This window comes from Hippocampus guttulatus, chromosome 21 (assembly GCF_054856545.1).
Source record: "Hippocampus guttulatus isolate MCC_2025c chromosome 21, RoL_Hgut_1.0, whole genome shotgun sequence".
NCBI classification, from domain to species: domain Eukaryota; kingdom Metazoa; phylum Chordata; class Actinopteri; order Syngnathiformes; family Syngnathidae; genus Hippocampus; species Hippocampus guttulatus.
In genome coordinates, this window is record NC_141281.1 from 12,851,037 (window position 1) to 12,868,235 (window position 17,199).

General features: G+C 57.3%; 1 protein-coding gene across 9 annotated transcripts in view; it reads right to left on the bottom strand.

The window, feature by feature from the left end:
* Positions 1–14: 14 nt before the first annotated feature.
* Positions 15–17,199, bottom strand: part of LOC147187243 (receptor-type tyrosine-protein phosphatase mu-like) — a 32,014-nt gene continuing 14,829 nt past the window's right edge. For 2 of the 9 annotated variants that reach the window (XM_086102346.1, XM_086102353.1), the window contains 28 exons: positions 15,022–15,336; positions 14,787–14,896; positions 14,516–14,717; positions 14,343–14,445; positions 13,267–13,448; positions 13,021–13,115; positions 12,385–12,421; positions 11,329–11,421; positions 10,370–10,502; positions 9,388–9,506; positions 9,216–9,284; positions 9,046–9,072; positions 7,721–7,732; positions 6,254–6,441; positions 5,447–5,534; positions 4,906–4,982; positions 4,574–4,610; positions 4,399–4,496; positions 3,934–4,050; positions 3,698–3,852; positions 3,438–3,573; positions 3,216–3,365; positions 2,859–3,032; positions 2,113–2,244; positions 1,765–1,890; positions 1,512–1,669; positions 909–1,044; positions 15–818 (listed from right to left, as the gene is read on the bottom strand). In XM_086102346.1, the coding sequence (XP_085958472.1) occupies positions 765–818; positions 909–1,044; positions 1,512–1,669; positions 1,765–1,890; positions 2,113–2,244; positions 2,859–3,032; positions 3,216–3,365; positions 3,438–3,573; positions 3,698–3,852; positions 3,934–4,050; positions 4,399–4,496; positions 4,574–4,610; positions 4,906–4,982; positions 5,447–5,534; positions 6,254–6,441; positions 7,721–7,732; positions 9,046–9,072; positions 9,216–9,284; positions 9,388–9,506; positions 10,370–10,502; positions 11,329–11,421; positions 12,385–12,421; positions 13,021–13,115; positions 13,267–13,448; positions 14,343–14,445; positions 14,516–14,717; positions 14,787–14,896; positions 15,022–15,336 (3,323 nt within the window). In that variant the 3' untranslated portion in view covers positions 15–764. The remainder of the gene's footprint in view (positions 819–908; positions 1,045–1,511; positions 1,670–1,764; positions 1,891–2,112; positions 2,245–2,858; positions 3,033–3,215; positions 3,366–3,437; positions 3,574–3,697; positions 3,853–3,933; positions 4,051–4,398; positions 4,497–4,573; positions 4,611–4,905; positions 4,983–5,446; positions 5,535–6,253; positions 6,442–7,720; positions 7,733–9,045; positions 9,073–9,215; positions 9,285–9,387; positions 9,507–10,369; positions 10,503–11,328; positions 11,422–12,384; positions 12,422–13,020; positions 13,116–13,266; positions 13,449–14,342; positions 14,446–14,515; positions 14,718–14,786; positions 14,897–15,021; positions 15,337–17,199) is intronic. The other 7 variants (XM_086102347.1, XM_086102352.1, XM_086102349.1 and 4 more) reach the window with 7 other exon arrangements.

The following is a 17,199-nucleotide window of genomic DNA, read 5'->3' on the forward strand; positions in this document are numbered from 1 at the left end:
CATTTCCCTTCTCGTTTCAACAACTTGACTTCTTTATTTGTGAAGGCTAGGAACCAAACAAGACAAATACAATTCTTCAATAAATACATTTAACATCAGCACCAGCCGTGTCCGCATGCTTCGTAAGGACAACAAGAAAGAATAAATAGTGGCTTTGCTGCGCTCCTCTATATACAAAATATCGAATGTCACAACTCGCAGTCTCGGGCAACGCCGGCACAAATTCAAGAGCAACACTCATCGTTCGTACGAGGAACACTTTTGGCATTTTCAAAACAACTTACAACTCACCGCTGTGCTCTCAACATGCACGGACGCGCATGCTCACAGAACACGTACGCAGGCGTGCGCATGCACACACAACGTTCAAGTTTTTGGAGGGGATTAAATACAACGGGAGAAATAACAGTGTGTGTGTGTGTGTGCGCGTTATGCAGATAAAAGCACTTATGATGAAGGTGACTTCTTGCCGTCATCATGTGACCAACGGGCAGCAGCGCACATCAACTTTGAATGGACGCTCCACTCAGATGCAAAGATACCAACCGCCGAGTTGTGTCCACAAAAGACGCACGCGTGTGAATGTGTGTGACATCGTTCAAACGGGAAGTGCAAAAACATGTCCTCCACTTCCGGTAGTTGCGCTCATCCTTTTGGACTTCCTGATCGTGTCCACCAGCACCGTGGCCATTGGAGGAGGCTGATCAAGAGAAGGGTGAGGATGAGGATGACGAAGGGCAGCGGGAAGCGGTGTTGTTCTCCCACTATGCCGAGGACAAAAACTCCAGAGCCACCTCATAACAAAACTTGTATTGGTCCTACCAACAAAACAAGAAACAGAAATGATCTCAGAGACAAGCCGCCAGTCTGTGTGTGTGTGTGCGTGTGCGTGCGCGTGCGCTACCAACCAGAAGTTCCACCATGTTGGGTTTGTTGTTTCTCAGCGTTTTGACAGCGTGAAAAACATCAAGAGATCGCTGCTGTCGTAACATGTCACACACAATGTTGACACTGCAGAACACGCCGCTGCGGCCCCCGCCGTTCCTACGGGTGGGTTAGGGTCGAGGGTGAGAAGGAATGAGGGGTGGTTGAAAAAAACAAGGAGGAAAAGTAAAATGGCCAACTTTCCCCGAGAGAGAGAGAGAGCCAAAACGGCAGTTCTCTTGAAACAGCCACAAAGTAGCGCGCCACGATGCAGAGGTCAGGCTGGCGGGGTGGCGTGGCCCGTCAGAAATCTGTGGAGCCCCACTTTATGCCCTCCGCAATTTGACCTGAGATTCCAAAAGATATTTGGGAATGACCCTGCGCAGCCCCGGTACAGAGGAACATCTTCTCGTGGCGCCCGGAGATACGAATGAGTGCCTTCCAAATTCGAGGCACTCGTGCCCCAAATGATCTCTCCCGGTTGAAAGGAACATGGCTGCACTGTTTGTGTTCAAAAATCCCTCGCTTTGAGCGTCGTAAAGCCGCATCGCGCGCGCGCGCAACTCGCCGGCAGCGGGCGTACGTACAGGCAGTGCACGAGCGTGCGTCCGTCCCCGCCGTCGTCGTGCCACTTGTCCACCAGGTAGAGCAGCTTGAGGAAGGAGCGCTTATTGACCGGCGTGTCCCGGTACCTCGGCCAGCCCAGGAACTGGAACTGCTGCACCGCGCGGTAGCCGTCCTGGGGCTGGGGCGGGGCGGAGCGGGCAAATCAAACTCTCTCGCCGGACGAGCGCGAGACAACGCGAGGAAGGAGGACGACGGAGAGGGGAGAACAAGCACCCTGGTGTGGTTGTAGATTCGGAAGATGCGACTGATGACGTCCTCTTCCAGGTCGGCCGAGACGAACTCCACCTGCAGCGAGCCCAGACGATGGACGCCGTTCTCGGGCCAGTATTGAGGACAGAGCTGGAGGGCGAGCGGGTCAAAAGCGTCAAGTGCCGATGAGCTCTCGAGACATCAAGGAAAGGAGAAAGCCTTTCCCGAAAGCCGCGCGCGCGCGCGCGCGCGCCGGGGTTAAGGGCCGCGAGAGCCCGAGGGCAAATCTGCGCGGTCACCGTGGGATAATAACTCCATGGACGTGGAGCGCGGGGAGAGGGGAAGCCCGAAAGCCCCGATTTGGCGGCTGACCTGTGCGGGGTCCACGTCGTTGAGCATGACGATGGCGGTGCAGTGGTAGTCCAGGACCAGGCGCCAGAAGTCCTTGACGGTGTTGGGCAGCGGATGCTGCGTGACGATGAAGGCCGACGGCCGCTTGTAGCTCTGCGGGGCGCAAAGCGGTCGCCGGTTGGCCAGTCGCCGCGGAGCCGACGCCTCGCCTAATCTCCGGCCGCTTCGCGCCGGCCTTCGGCGAGTCGCGCGAGTCCGGCGCGGCTCGCCGAAGCCGGCTTAGGCCGGTCAACCGTCTGAACTAAACCGTTCCCGACGGGGAACCCCTCTGCAAATTGGCTGGGGCACGGATGGGCAACGTCAACGCTGGAGGGGGCCACAATTTGTCATCAAAGACCCGCGATCCTCAGACGACGACAGAGGCTCCAAGATCGGCTCCTGATTTTCTTTTTTGCTTGCTTTTGTGTCGTTTCGGGGCAAAAGGCTCTCGTGCATCGAAATGGCCATTCGGGGATGGCACCGAAAGTGCCAAACAGCGAAGCAAACACAAAGAACCTTTTTTTTGGACAACAATCGACTCCCTCATCGCATCGGTATGATTGAGGTGCTCCATTTGTACCGCAGACCCGATGGGCCCAAAAATGACGAGAGGGCCGCTCAGCAGAAGACCCGGCGGGAGCTCGAGCGGGCTACGTTAGCTCGCCGTCCGGTGCCGACCGGCGACCGCGCAACTTCGAACGGCAAGTGAAGCTTGGCGGCGTACGTACGTCCATGAGGGCGGCGTTGATGTAGTTGGAGCTCTCGCCGTCCATGGTGATGAGGAAGGGCAGGCAGCGGTCGGGAGGGAGCACGTCCATGCAGCGGTTCTTGTCGTGGTTGCGTGGCAGCAACGCGATGCTGCAGTCCTCCACGCGCAGCGTCGGCGTCACCATGTTCAACGTCTAGCACGCGCGCGCGCGCGCACGCGCACACACACAGCGTCACGTTTCAAGTCAAGCCTTGCCGACAGGCAAATACGTTCGTCCGACAAAACAAATGACGGCTGCAAACAATCCCGATGGGCACCCGTGCATTTTTTTTCCCTCTTAAATGCAGTCTAGGACTTTTTGGGGTCTTTTGTTTACCCGGAATTCCTCCTTGATGGGACAGGAGTTGGTCTGCGGGTCCAGTCGGTTCATGTCGTAGCAGACGGAACGCAGTCGATTGGCCGGGACGGACGTATCGCCGCACAAACACGCCTCCAGGATGGCGTCGTGGATGAAAACGTACTGCTCCTGAGAGCGCGGGACGCCGCGTCATCTTCTGATGACGCGGCGCCGGCCGCCGGCGCCGGCGCCGGCGCGTACCTCGGTCTGCACCATGTTGACCCGTCGCGCTCGCAGCTCTCGTACGCAGTTGTAGATGTCGACCACGCCCTCGCGCTCGGCCATGTCCAGCATGATGTCGATCACCACGAAGCAGCCGGTGCGGCCCGCGCCGGCGCTGTCACGCACACGCGCCGGCGTCATTCATCTCGCACGCCGCTGGCGCGACGCGGCGAACGGCTGACGGAAAGCCGTTCCGAGCCAAACCGAAAGCGGAGCGGATGAAGACGAGGACGAGGAACCTGCAGTGCACGACGGTGGGCCCGGCGGCAGGCGGCGTCTTGGCCTTGACGCGGCGTACGAAGCCCAGCAGTCCGGTGGCGTGCGGCGGGACGCCGTGGTCGGGCCAGCCCGTGAAGTGGAACTGCCGGATCTCCCGGATCTCGGCCGCGCCCCTCTGGAAGGCAAGCGCGGCCCGTTAGCCGGCGGGCCGGCGAGCCCCGAAGGACGAGCCGGCGGCGGCGGCGGCAGCGCCGACCTTCTCCACCGCGAAGGTTCGAACGACGTACTCCGACAGCGGCTGCGTCTCCATCAGCGTCACGGAAACGTCGCCGAAGACGTCGCTGTCGTCGGGCCAGTACTTGCAACACTTCACCTGAGCACAAGCGCAACCCGCCCATCTCAAAACCTCCCGTCGCAACGTGAATGACAACGCATCAACTCACTGGAAATATTCAAGCTCGACACCGGTCGCCCCGGCAACCGACATACGACTGACAGGGAACGGGATGTGTGCGTGTGTGAGAGTTTGGGTCCGACTTTCCACTTGGAGTTGTCGCTTGAAGTTCAAGTCAGGACGGAGGTTTGCGCTGCTGTAACAACAGGGGGCACTGTTGTCCTGGCAGATGCATTCTGGGAAAAGGAGTCTCTGCGCATGTGTGCGTGTGTGCGCGCGCATGCGTGTGTGCGCGCGCGGGCGTCCGGCAGTGTGCGCGTTGCCTACCCGCCCCACCTCCACCAGGTTGGTTACCATGACGATGGCAGCCGTGTTCTCCTGCCACACCATTCGCCAAAAGTCGTAGACGGTCTCTTGCGTGGGACCTGCAAGGCGCCGGCACACGCAAGAGTAAGACGAGGCGCGTGCCGTTGCGGGGACACGTGAAGGCGTCGCCGCGCACCTTGCGTGGCGATGTAGCGGTTGGGCCGGTGGTAACCCTGCAAAGGAGACAAAGAAACAAGCGCTCAACGTTTTGGCTCGCCGGACTTGGCTCGGAGGCGGCCGGCCTTTGGTTTCCACTCGGCATTCGTTGCCGCGTCGCTGTGGGAAAACTAACTCCGGCGCACGCGCGTGCGCTGACTTTTGTGTTTGTTTACTCAGTCAACACCGCTCGCATCCGGGATGACCACCGTTGCCATGGAAACAGAGAGGCCCGCCATCTTTTGCGCTGACCTTTAAAGGCAACCAACTATTTATTGTGCCTGCGTGTGTGTGTGTGTGTGTGCTACTCACGTCGACATAGCTGGCATTGATGTAGTCTGACCCCTTGTCTCCATCTTGAGGCTGCAGACGCACACGAGAATGGTCGTCTACAACACACAGACACACGCAGGCAGGTTAGCGCGGTACGAGGCTCTAAGTTCCCAAATATGAAGCGGCATTCGGCCAGTTTTGGTGGCAATGGGGGGGGGGGGGGGTGGTACACGCGAGAGCAGGCGTGTCCATCTGCGGTCCCGGAGGGCTCGAAAGCAGCAGCGGAACCACGCTGATTATCGGAATCGGCATAGTTCTGGACAGTGGCCCTCGAGGACCGGCTTTGGACAGCCCTGCACTAGAGGGAGCAACACAACCAAACAAATTGAAGCGTGAAATCATCGCGCACCGCGTTTCTCCTTTATTCGAGAATTTTGCCGTGGCTGTTGTTGTAAAAGCACAACGTTACAGAGTGCGACTTTCTTAATTGAAAAACACACGACAATGTTTTGTTTTGCTTTTTGGAAGGAGGGGGCGCGGTCGGGGGAGAACAGACGAGCCGGCGTGTTTGCGTACGTACAGGCGATGATGTTTCCGTAGCGATTTTTCATTCGGTTTTCGTCCTTCTTGGCTGAGTCCCAAGGTGCCGACTGACCCTCCAAAAAACTCTGAGCACACAAACGCAACAAACGCAAAGTCAGCCAGCCGGCCGTCAATTGCAACAAGTCGCTGAAGAAAGGCTCATCTCCACTGCACTGGAGTGCTTGGAGATGAGAAAGAGAGAGAGAGAGAGAGAGAGAGAGAGGCCGACATCATCCCAAAAGCGTCTCTCCTCGCATTCTTCTTCTCTTCCCTTCCTTTGTTCCCCACTTCCGTCAGCGGCCATCTGTGCGTGCGCCGGCTCAGGCCGACGCCGGGCGTCCCGTCGCGTTGGGCGGCTCAAACCGCAGGGGGGCGCCGTTGCGCCGAGCCCCCGGCACGCGGGCGGGCCTCCGCCGGCCGAGCCGAGCGGCCTTACGCAGGGGGGGACTTTCCGCGAGATGTCGTTCAACGGAGCGAGCGAGCATGCGCACCCGATTTTTTGAGCGGCCGCGAATCGACGAGCGAGCGGACGACCGGGACGTGAACGGACGCGCGGGCGAAGGCGCGGATGAAGGACGCCGCGAACGAGCGCGTGTCGCGGACGAGGAGGCGGGGCGTGACCCGTCTTACCTGGTTCAGCTGTCCCATCGGATGAATGAAGAGAGGAGAAGCAAGGGGGTTGGGATTATTATTCTTATTCTTCTCCTCGCTAACACTTGCGAATCGGAGAAACACTCCACGTCGATCATTACGGTCGTGAGACGAATCATCCCGCAACATGTACATCGAGTGGACACGGGCCCACCTCGTACTCCTCCTTGAAGCCGTAGCCCTCGGCGCACTTCATCTGCGTGATGTGCTGCAGCAGGTCGGCCACGCGGACGGCAGGGTGCATCTGGGCCGGGTCGGGGCGGTAAGGGGGCGGCTCGCGCTCCGCTTCGCGTTGCTTCAGGTGGTTCTGGACCAGGCCGCCGGTCTCGCCGCTCAGCTCGTCTGCCGCGCAAAAAAACCCACACAAAAGCCGCAGACCTCGTCAACGGACGGCGACGGCGGCAAATACCGCAAACCGGACCTGGTTTGTGCGCCGCACGATGCCATTTGCCGGACCTCACAACAACAACGACGACGACGGCGGCGGCGGCGACGACGCGCGCGCACACGTCACATCGATGGAGGAGTTAGCAGTTTTTATGAATGGAAACGGTGCGCCAGAGTCGGATCGAGCCATCGGAGACAGAAGATGCGATCGAGCGTCAGTCATTCGTACTCGAGCTCGCCGTGGCGCTGACCTGTGAGTTTGGGCTCCGGGAGCGCTGCTGAAACTCGCGTGCGATACAAATCGAAAAACAACGTCCATATCCCGCCTTTGCAAAGCGCTCTGACTAAGACGGGCAACCGGAGGCGGCGCAAAGGGCGCTCGGAAGCCACGCGCAATTAGGGACGGATCCGCCGGGCGGTCTCCTCCACGATACAAACATTTAGCGTGGGAGTCCCGCAAAGAAGTCAGGCTGGCAACAAAGCAGCTAGGCCACCACTGGCTAGTTCGCGGCGCTCATGCTAGCTTAGCCTTCCTAAGGCGGTTGTTGACGACGACGGACTTGCGCGTCCGTAAGAACGCCGGCATTTGAGAAGACTTTGATCAGAGACTCAACGGCGGGCTGACGGGTGAAACGAGGCCAAAAACTGCAAACTCGCCCTTGGGCTCACATCGAGGCAGATATGCATCAACTCTTTTCACGCTGCACTTGTTTTCCTTTGACTGACCGAACCAGATTTTTCTGGGTCGGATCCGGTTGGCGGTCCGGAACAAAGAGCGGTCCGGGCGCGGTGCCGAATCGCATCGATGAAAAGGCCGGATCCGCTAGAGGTTCCGATCCGAATCCACCCTCGGTTCAGATCCACAAACCGGTCCGGATTCAGCAGACGATCCGGGAAAAGGCGGGCTCCGGAAGTCGCCCCGAGCGGATTTGGGGGTTGGGCTCGCGCGTGAAAAGAGTCGCGGCGATCTGCTTTCGGCGGACAGACCCGAGGTCACGCGCGAGTCACCGAGCTCTCCGCTCTCATCGGCTGCGCGGCTTCCGACCCGACCGATCGCGACAAAGGGGCGGGGAAAGGCGATGAGATGAATGAGGCGACGGCGCGCGATAACGCGACCACGACGGCGAGCGATCGCAGTGGATCGGTGACATCACAGAGGGCGGCGGGCGCGGTGCCATGCGCTCAGCGGGTGAAATCCCGCCCACCCCTCGCTCCGAATGCTGCGTCAACTTACCATGAATGGGAACTTTGACACATCGAAGATGTCAAGAAGAAGAGAGAGAGGAGACAAGGTTTAAGCAATAACTGGAGCTCGGGCCTCAAGGCTAGCACCGACGCAAAGCGGGGCTATCTTTCCGACCGCAAGCGTCTTCTTCCGGCCCGCTCGCTCTGAGGGCGGCGGGCTTCCTCGACTAGCCTCGCCCACGCGGCCACCTTGACTAGCTCAGTTCATGCGACTCATCTCGGCGGACTAGCCGAAAAACAGAACGCGCGATGAATGCCGGAGCGAAGGCTCCCGCTTCGCCGCGCGCAAAAAGAGCGACGACGGCGCTACTTTGATTGCCGTTTCCTTGGCTAAAACGACCTTCGTGGGGAACTGGGAGTCCGGAATAAGCGGCGATTGCCTTCCGAATCATGAATCGTTCCCGAGTCCTCGCTCACTCGTCGCGCATTTTTACACAGTGGACTACATCGGCCTTCCCCTCCGAAGCTAACCGAGCGCGCTATCGGCCGGCGGGAGTGAGCGTCCCAAGGAGCGTTGAGCGCCGGATCAAAGTTGATTTGGACTAGCGACGTGTTAGATGGACAAAATGTTAGGTCGCCAAATAGCTTGTCTTTATATCTACATCGATAGAGATAGACAGATAGATAGATAGATAGATAGATATAGACACACACGCAACCACACGCACGCAGTGGTTTTCTTCAAATGAAATGAAATAAACACACATTTTACATGCAAAGAAAAAAAAAGGAATGGCCAAATATACAAAAGAACACAAATAGGTGGTGACTAAGCGTGGCTCGATCATGCCAGGACAGTGACGCACAAGTACGACATCACGGAATTTGCCGTTGTTGCGTCGCCAGCGGCAAGTAGCGACGGCGCGAGCTAACAAAATTGCCCACGCATCCAAGTGACGACGGACGGAAAGGTTCCCGTCGGACGCGAGACGGCGACGGATCGTGCGGGTCCTAATTGGCACTGCGGGGGGAGGGGGGGGCGGGGGCACGCGAGCGCGTGTCCGCGCACAGGTCGGAGGTCGCGGACACGGAGCGGATGCGGGACGGAGTGACGAACGGAAGCTGACGGAGCAACGGCCGCGCTCTCGGCGCTTTCCGATGAAACGGCCAAACGGACTTGAAATCAAAGCAACTCGTGAGGGAAAGAAATGATGGAGCGAGCGTTTTCCACAAAGAAGCCAAGAGCAGCAAGCGGGGAGGGAGGGAGGGAGGGAGGCAAGCGAGCCCGTCTCTTTGGCCATTTCCTGTCTCACTTGTCTACTTCCCGTCTTACAGGATAGAAAAAAAAAAAAAGAGGAAAAAAAGACGGCTCACCTAAAATGGCGGTCGGCACCGACGCGTCTGCCGGAAGCGCGCGCGCACGCACACAAGTAGAAGTGGTGGTTAATTGCAGGCACAAGTATGGGAAGATCATCGGACGCTGAACGTCAAGGTGCGCGGAGGGGACAAAGGATGTCTTGCTTGGTTGAAGAGTCAAGCGTTACCTGCGTAGTAGCACTTTGGAATCGTGCTGCCGTTTGTCTTCATGGTGAAGGACGACGCGGATGACACTGCTGCGCACACACACACACACACGCGCGCACATCATCATCATCGTCATCATCAGGCTGACACTGTGAGCGCGCGTGTGTGTGAGAGAGAGAGAGAGCCACTCACTGTGTCCATTGAGAGTTTGCGCGTGCGCTTCCACCATTGTTGCGTGCTGGGAATTGTTGACCATGAGAGTCATTTCCTGTCTGGAGCTGAGCGTTTCCTTCCTCTTCTTGGCCAACTTCCTGTTGGCATCCCAAAGAAACGCACCACAGTTCAAAACACACACCAGGACACGATCCACATCCATTCATCCACTCAAAGCAACTCCTCTTGATTTCTGTGTGTGTGTGTGTGTGCGCGCACATACAAAAAAGCGACCTTCAAGTCGACTTTAAAAGCTTTGTGTATTTTTTCTCTTTCTATTCCGAGTGTGCAAATAAAAACATCCATTTGTCCGATTCACTTTGAGAACGCACACGCACACGCTTTTGGCTCTGCCCTGTAGATGGAAAAGGTAACGGTCCTATATCTATATCCGTGTGCGCGCGAGTGGGCGCGCGTGCATGAAGAGCAGCTTTTAAAATGAAAAGACCTGCGCGCACGTGGATGCGGCCTCCCCGAGGCCAGCCGCTGACCCCGCCCCCTCATGTCTTGTGCGCTTTCAATGGCCCATAAAGATGGTTTGAAATCAAAACAAACATTTCCCTCTTCCTTTGACAACAAACATCCAAACACTCGCTCAAACGTGACGTGCCGGCCAATGCGCTCCTACAAATGAAGCGAAAGAGGAATTGTGCTCATTTACTCCAGTTGAAGAAGGGCCCGACAAACAAAAAAGTCACCTTGATGGGAGACAAAATGACAACAACAAAAGAAAAAGAAGGAAACTGAAAATCAACAGCTTGTGACGAGTTTTACTCGACCGACGGCGACGTGCGCTCGCAAACGCCCCGCCAACATCAATGAGCGCCCGCGATGGGAAGACGCGGGCGGAGACCGAACCGCCCGCCAGCTCGCGTCCGCGAGAGAGGGAGAAAAGTCGGCGCGGCGTTTCACGGGGACTCCCCCCCTCCCCCCCCCCCCCCCGTTCCGTCGTGCCGCTTACCGTTTTTTCATGAGGAGGACCAGCCCGAGGAAGATGATGACGAAGAGCAAGACGCCGGCCACGGCGCCGGCGATCTTCACCGTGCGGTCCGATTGTTTCTCGTGATCCGGTTCGGGCTTTTTGGTGGCCGCGCCTGAAAGCGCACGCGCGCGCTCGTGAGCGCTCGAGCCGCTCGTCTTGCGAGCGCCACGGCGCGACTTGGCAATCGGCGAGACACTCAAAAGCACACGCCGGGGCGCAGACCCATTGGCGCGACGCTCGCCCAAAGAAAAATGTGTTGGCGACATGAAGCTCAAAGGGCAGCGGGATTTTTTCGGGTGTTTTTTTTTCTTCTCTATTTCGCAACTTGAACTGAAACGACATTTGCAAAACGAGCAAATCCGCTGAGAAAATGAACTTCCTCCATTTCGAGTTGCTTTTGGGCGCACGGGCTCGGCCGCTTTGGTGACGGCCGCCCGTCCGCCCGAAGCGAGGAAGGCGGAATCGTTATTCCGCATGGACGGCGGGTCACGCGGGTCACGCCGTAAAGCGAGCGCGGCAGTTGCAAGTTGTCCGCTTGGCAGCAACGGACGGAAAGCGACGGCGTCGTCCTCGCCGGATCGGAGCGAGCGGGCCTCCTCGCCACGACTTTCTTTTTGCAAATCCAAACAAAGCGAGCGGGACCGAAACGCCGCCGTCGGATGGCGCGATGCGCCGCTCCGCGGCAAATCCGCTGCGGGCAGTCAAGCCTTCGCCGGCGGCCGGTGTGGATTTGGCGACGCGTGCGCACCGCGAGCCGCCCCCCCGACACGCGTCGTCCGCGCGCTACTTTGCTTCGAATTCGGTTTTCAATGCCAGCGGCGTGTGCTTTTTCTACCGGTGCGTCGAATCGAGGACACTCGCCGGAAGCGCGGGCTCACGGGAGCAACCGGCGGCGGCAACGAGGGTCTCCGGCGCGCCTTGAGCGGGCAACGTCTGACCTGCTAATCGCTTGTCGCCGGCGTCGCCGGGGCCTCGGGGGCCGAAGCCCAGGGCGGCGTGCGGCGTGCTGAGCTGAGTGCTGATGATCGCGGCTGCGAGGAAACAAGGAAGGAAGGAAGGAAGGAAGGAAGGAAAGAGCATGCGGAAAGGCGGCGCAAAGGGTTAAGACGTGCACAAAACGTCCTGACGGCGGCGCCGCCGTCGCGACGACGGGCGCGGGGACGCCGAGCCCGCATTGGCGACGGCTCCCGAGATTTGGCTCCGCCTCCACGGACCTCCGGGAACACTTTCTTTTTGGAATCCGGCGGCCGTCGTCGGCTGAAAAACGCAACTCGGCGGCGGATCTCGGGGCAACTCGCTGGCCGTCGTCCGGTCCGGCGCGAGGGCTTAAGGCGTCGCCGCGGGCGGCGATTGCCAACGCGGGCCCGCGTTTGACGCGTTTGGAGCCGACCGATCAAACCGGAGCCCCAAAAAATTGTTAGTATCCAAACCAGACCCGAGAAAGCAAAGCAAAGGGACGTTGGGCGCACACCTCTGTTAGCGTGGTGAGCCACAAAGAGAACAGGGGGAAAAAAAATCCTCGGGATGCGTGTGATTGCGCAATACATGCCAAGGCTCCCACAGTCCAAGCAAATCGACACGCTCGGCTGGTTGGCTGCTGCAGTGTGACTGACAGCTGCCAGGGGAGCTTCACCCAATCAGCTTCCGGTGTCATTAAACGCCACAACTGTGCACCAATAAAAACTGATTAAAGGTACAATAGTCAAGCGCCGTGCGTGCGTGCGTGCGCGTCTGTCCATCATCAGGGAAATCAGACTTTTTAGCGTGTTTATCTGCTCAGCCAAATGCCTCCCTCGGCATTCATAGAGTGCCGGTCATTAGCATCGTGTTCGCAGCGCATCCATGGAGGCGCTCGCATGCGTGTGTGACTGAGGCTACACGAAGGACAACATTAGTCTTTGTCTTTGTTCACCCCCCGCCATGAAGCCTGCTTTTGGGTTTCAATCCACAAACATATTTGGAACCTACCAAAATAAAAGTCAAGATTGCATTACCTTTAGTGGCCACGCGGACGCAGTCAATCTTTGTCTCCTGTGAGAGAACACACGCACACACGCACACTGGTTGTAAACAGAATGGACAGAAGGAAAATGGCTGCGGCTCAGCCTGTGGCATTTAACAGCCAACACACACACGCACACACACGAACAAACAAACACACTGACACTGTGACCGGGTGCAAAGTGAGACGGAACATCTTGTGTCTTTCTGCTTTTAACAAACAGATGACAAATTAACCAGTAGAGCTCATGCATATTCATGCCCACACGCACATTCGCTACGGCAGTGTGTGTGTGTGTGTGTGTGTGTGTGCAGTGTGGAGACAGTGAAAAGCTCTCCTGTCGCTGCATTATTCAACACACACACACATACACACCCCAATTAAACCTCCAAGCGTCAATAATTAACACACACATAACACAATAACATCTTGTGTGTGTGTGTGTGTAGTAAACAATTATCTCTCTCTTTTCTCTCTCTCTCACACACACACACACACACAAACTAGCAGGAGCTGCTGTCCTATCCAAGTGTGTGTGTGTGTGTTTTTCGAGGTTTATGCCTTTATGGGGACCAGATGGAGTCGAAGTTAAAGGCTCACACGAGTGCATGCGCGCGTACGTGCATACCCCGTTAGCACTGCTGACTGCCTGGTAGTAGATGGCGTAACTCTTGTGAGGCAGTAGAGGAACATTCCAGAATCCTCCATATGTGTCGTTATCACCTAGGCAGCAACACACGATAGCATCTTTATCGTTCTCTTGATTCCAACCACCATCATCCTCATCCTCAAATTGAACATCATCATCACATCTTGGTCCTCCTCAACATCCCCGCCATCGCTCTGCTCATTGAAGTGTTGGCGCGGTCCTCACCGACGCAAAACGGCGTGGGCTTGTTGATGTGGCTAACGGCTAGCTCGGCGCTAAAGTAGTAGTGCGAGTCGAGCTGCGTGGCGTTCAGGAAGTGGACGGGGACGGGATAGCAGCGCAAGATTTCAGCAGTGCCCCTCGTCTGCCTGCGGGGGCGCTCCTCCTCCACCACCACCTGGTACTTGCTGCGCGCATGCATACACACACACACACACAAATTAGCTTTAGCGGTAAGCTAGTTAGCTAGCGGGCGGTTCACTGCTGTGCCCGTTTGCTCTCTGTTCACAAACGCACACACAAAAAAAAAGTCATTTTTGGATTTTTTTTTTTTTAGGATGACATCATCATTCGGGCCACGGGCATGTCGGGACAAGGCACGCCCACAAGTGGCCGCCGGCCAATCGCAGTCCGCAATTAGACAAACAAGCGGCCGCCCGCTCGGGACGACTTCGAGTCTTCGGTGAAGCGGGCGTGCGTGTTTTTAGAATGCGACCTCGGCCACCTCCTGAAAAACAACTTGTTTGTGTGACGGAAAAACTTTGGAGTGGAGTTTTGCGCTTAAATCGCACGAGCGCGTGCTGAAATATTGAACGGCATCAATCTTCCACTTTATTAAGTTTTCATGAGAAAAGCATGAAAGATTGAAAGGACATGTTGACATTTGAATTATTTGACAATGAGATGGCTCTGCACGCGTACATCCGAATTGGAGCCGCAACACGTTTGGCCGCGGCGGCGAGGCGACAGAAGCGCTTTACTAGCGGGCCGGTGCGGCGGCGGTAGCTTTCGAGGCCAGGCCGCGCGGATCCTGCGCGGCCTGGCCTCGAAAGCTTTTCGGGACCGCCGCCGTGGAACATTTGAGACTTTGGTCTTTTGATCGGGCGCAAATTGTCACTCGGCAAGTGGCGGGCCAAAGCGCTTCTTTCAAGCCGCGCCGCGCGCGCGCGCGTTTGCGGCCGCCGTCGCTTTTGTTCCTCGCGACGCGGCCGCTCGTTGCCGTCGGGCACCGCGCGCGATCGCGCGCCGACGAAAGGCGCGGGCGCACGCGCGTAAGGAACGCCCGTTTGTGTGCGTTTCACCTGACTGGGGCGCCGCGGCCGCGCGCCGGCCGGAGCAGGACGGTGACGGTGGCGTCGCTCTGGTTGATCGGCGGCTGTCGCTCGTACGTCGGCATGACGGGAGCTGCGAGTGCGAGGAGGTGAGATCGCCGGCGAGCGTGCCGGATCCGGCTCCGAAGAGCCGCCGCCCCCACCTGAGATCTTGGTGGTGAACTGCGTGACGGCGGGCGGTCCGAAGCCTTTGGCGGTGGCCGCTCTTATTGTGAAGGAGTAGGTGGAGCCCGGGAAGAGGCCGTCGAACACGTGACCCGTCTCGTTGGCCGCCTTCAGGACCTTCCCGCTCTGATTGCTCAGGTCCACGTCCGAGTCGAACGAGCTCAGGGCTTTGAAGGAGACCTGGCGGGAGGAAGCGCACGCGTCACTTCCCGTCGGAGCGTTTCCCCAACGCGCCCGCCGCCGACCGACCTCGTAGTGGCGGATCCGTCCGTACGTTTGCAGCGGCGGCGCCCAGCTGAGCCGGATGCGCTGCTCGTAGCCGCTGCCCCCGATGGACGCCGGCGGAACTGCTCCGGGAACTGCCGAGGCATTCGCGTTAGCGTTAGCGCGAGCGCGAGGGGAACCCTCGACCGCACGCGAGTTCACGTCCGAGGGCGCGGAGCGAAGCTCTCGAGCCGCTTTCGCCCGTCAAATCACGTCGTACCGTCCTCGTCCGTCAGCACCAGCAGCTCCTCGCTCTCCTTGCGTCCTTCGGGGTTGCTGAGGATAAGCTTGATGCTGACGTTGGTGAAGGGCGTGAGGTCGCGCAGGACGTGCTGCGGCGCCGCGCCCCGCGCCTCGTACGCCGCTTCTCGCCGCTCCTCGGCCTCGGCCGCCCCCGCGGGCCGGAGGCGGTACTGCAGCGTCAAATTGTAGCGGTGACAGCGTGTCACGCCGTAGCCCAACGAGTCCCAGCGTAGCGTCACTTCTTTGGAGCGCACCGACGCCACCTGCAGGCCGCGTGGACCGTGCAGTGGCTCTGATGTGCACGTGCGCACGCACACACACACACACACACATACATACAAAGTGATTTTGTTGGGCAATATCCATTTCATATTTTTGTATTCACACTTTCTTGGGAAAAAAAAAAATCAAGTTGTTTGCTTGTTTTCACTGAATACTCGAGTTCTATTTTCGGAAGCCTACTTTTCATTTGGACTGACTAGCAAGTCCACCTCGCGAGCACCGTCTCCAAAGCACTCGAGACATTTTCCGGCCATTTGCCGGAACGGTCTGCTCAAAGTTATTTGTTTGCCGTCCTGCGTTCGAGGACCCCGTCACAAGTTGCCCTTGAGGAGCGGCCGCCTTCGACACAGTCTCGCTTGCTACATTGGACTGCTTGCTGGATTTCAACTGTGTGGCGTGTTTCAACTTTGGCCTTTAAAGGAACAATGGTATCGTCGTCTTCGAGATTCTCCGACAAACATGCAAATGTGCGCCTTTATGTTTATATTTAGGGCTGCTTTTGTTTCTTCTTACATGCCAGCGCGCTGCTTTGGGCACGCGCGTGTGCACACACGCAAGCAGGCCCGCGCGCGCGCACACACACACAGACAAAAGCACACGCACGAGATGGAAATAAAGGACTCAAGGAGGGATTACCAAGGATCACGTGACTCATAAACCCTTAACACAATCTCATACATTTGGACTATTTCCCTCATACGTGTGTGCGCGCGCGCGCGCGTGTGTGTGTGCGCGCGTCACTCCACAATTTGAGTTTGACATTTCAATCAAATGATGAGAAAGAGATGGCTGCCCCTGTCATCGTTTTTTTCAAGTGAAAAGTCAATCAAGCCCTTCATTTTCAGACCACTTCCTGTTGTCCTCGCACATGCACGCACACACGCAGAAGCTGAGGGGTTGTGTGTGCGTGCATGTGTGGAAGACAGCTGTGTGTCTTTTGTGCGCGTTGAGCACGTGGCTTCCTGTCACCAAGCTAATTAGCGTGCCATTCACTCGCCCGTGCAGCTGCTAGCGCGTCACCTTCATTACCTTCATCACGATCCCCCCTCCTGCTCATCAACAGCCTCGGCCTCATCTTCCTCGTCTTCAACACTCGTTGCCGATGCCATGTGAGAGCATCCGTCTTGTTTGCACTCGCTAACGAGCTCGGCTAAGCGCGCACACACACGCAGCGGCCCGGTGGTCCAGTGGTTAGCACATCGACCTCACAGTGCGGAGGTACCGGGTTCGATCCCGGCTCCAGCCTTCCTGTGTGGAGTTTGCATGTTCTCCCCGGGCCTGCGTGGGTTTTCTCTGGGTACTCCGGTTTCCTCTCACATTCCAAAAACATGCATGGCATGCTGATTGAAGACTATAAATTGTCCCCGGGTGTGAGCGCGTGTGCCCTGCCATTGGCTGGCGACCCGTTCGGGGTGTGCCCCGCCGACTGCCCGAAGACAGCCGTGAGAATAAAAGCATAAAATGGTTCTCCTCTCTCTCTCTCTCTATATATATATATATCTACTGTATATATACACATACATATGCACAAAAGCATACTCTCACATCCAGACATGCCTAGATGAGGCCTAGCTAGAGTGAGTGATGTGAATGTAAATAAAAAAAAAGTGTGATGAGAAGCGATGCGTAAAAGGTTGCAAATCCAAGTAATAAAAGTCGAGAAGCAGAAGAAGAAATCTAAGTGAGTCAGAAAAAAAGGTCAAAAAAGCTTTCAAATGTTTGCTGGCCGAGTTGAGCGTGAAAATGTGACGTGAAAAAAAGAATGACAGTGAAATATTGATATGAGATATTCTAAAAGCCTCGACAAACAGCGCACACACACTTTAATGGATGTCAACACCCGCGCGCGCACCGCTCCGTGCGCGCGGGCGCA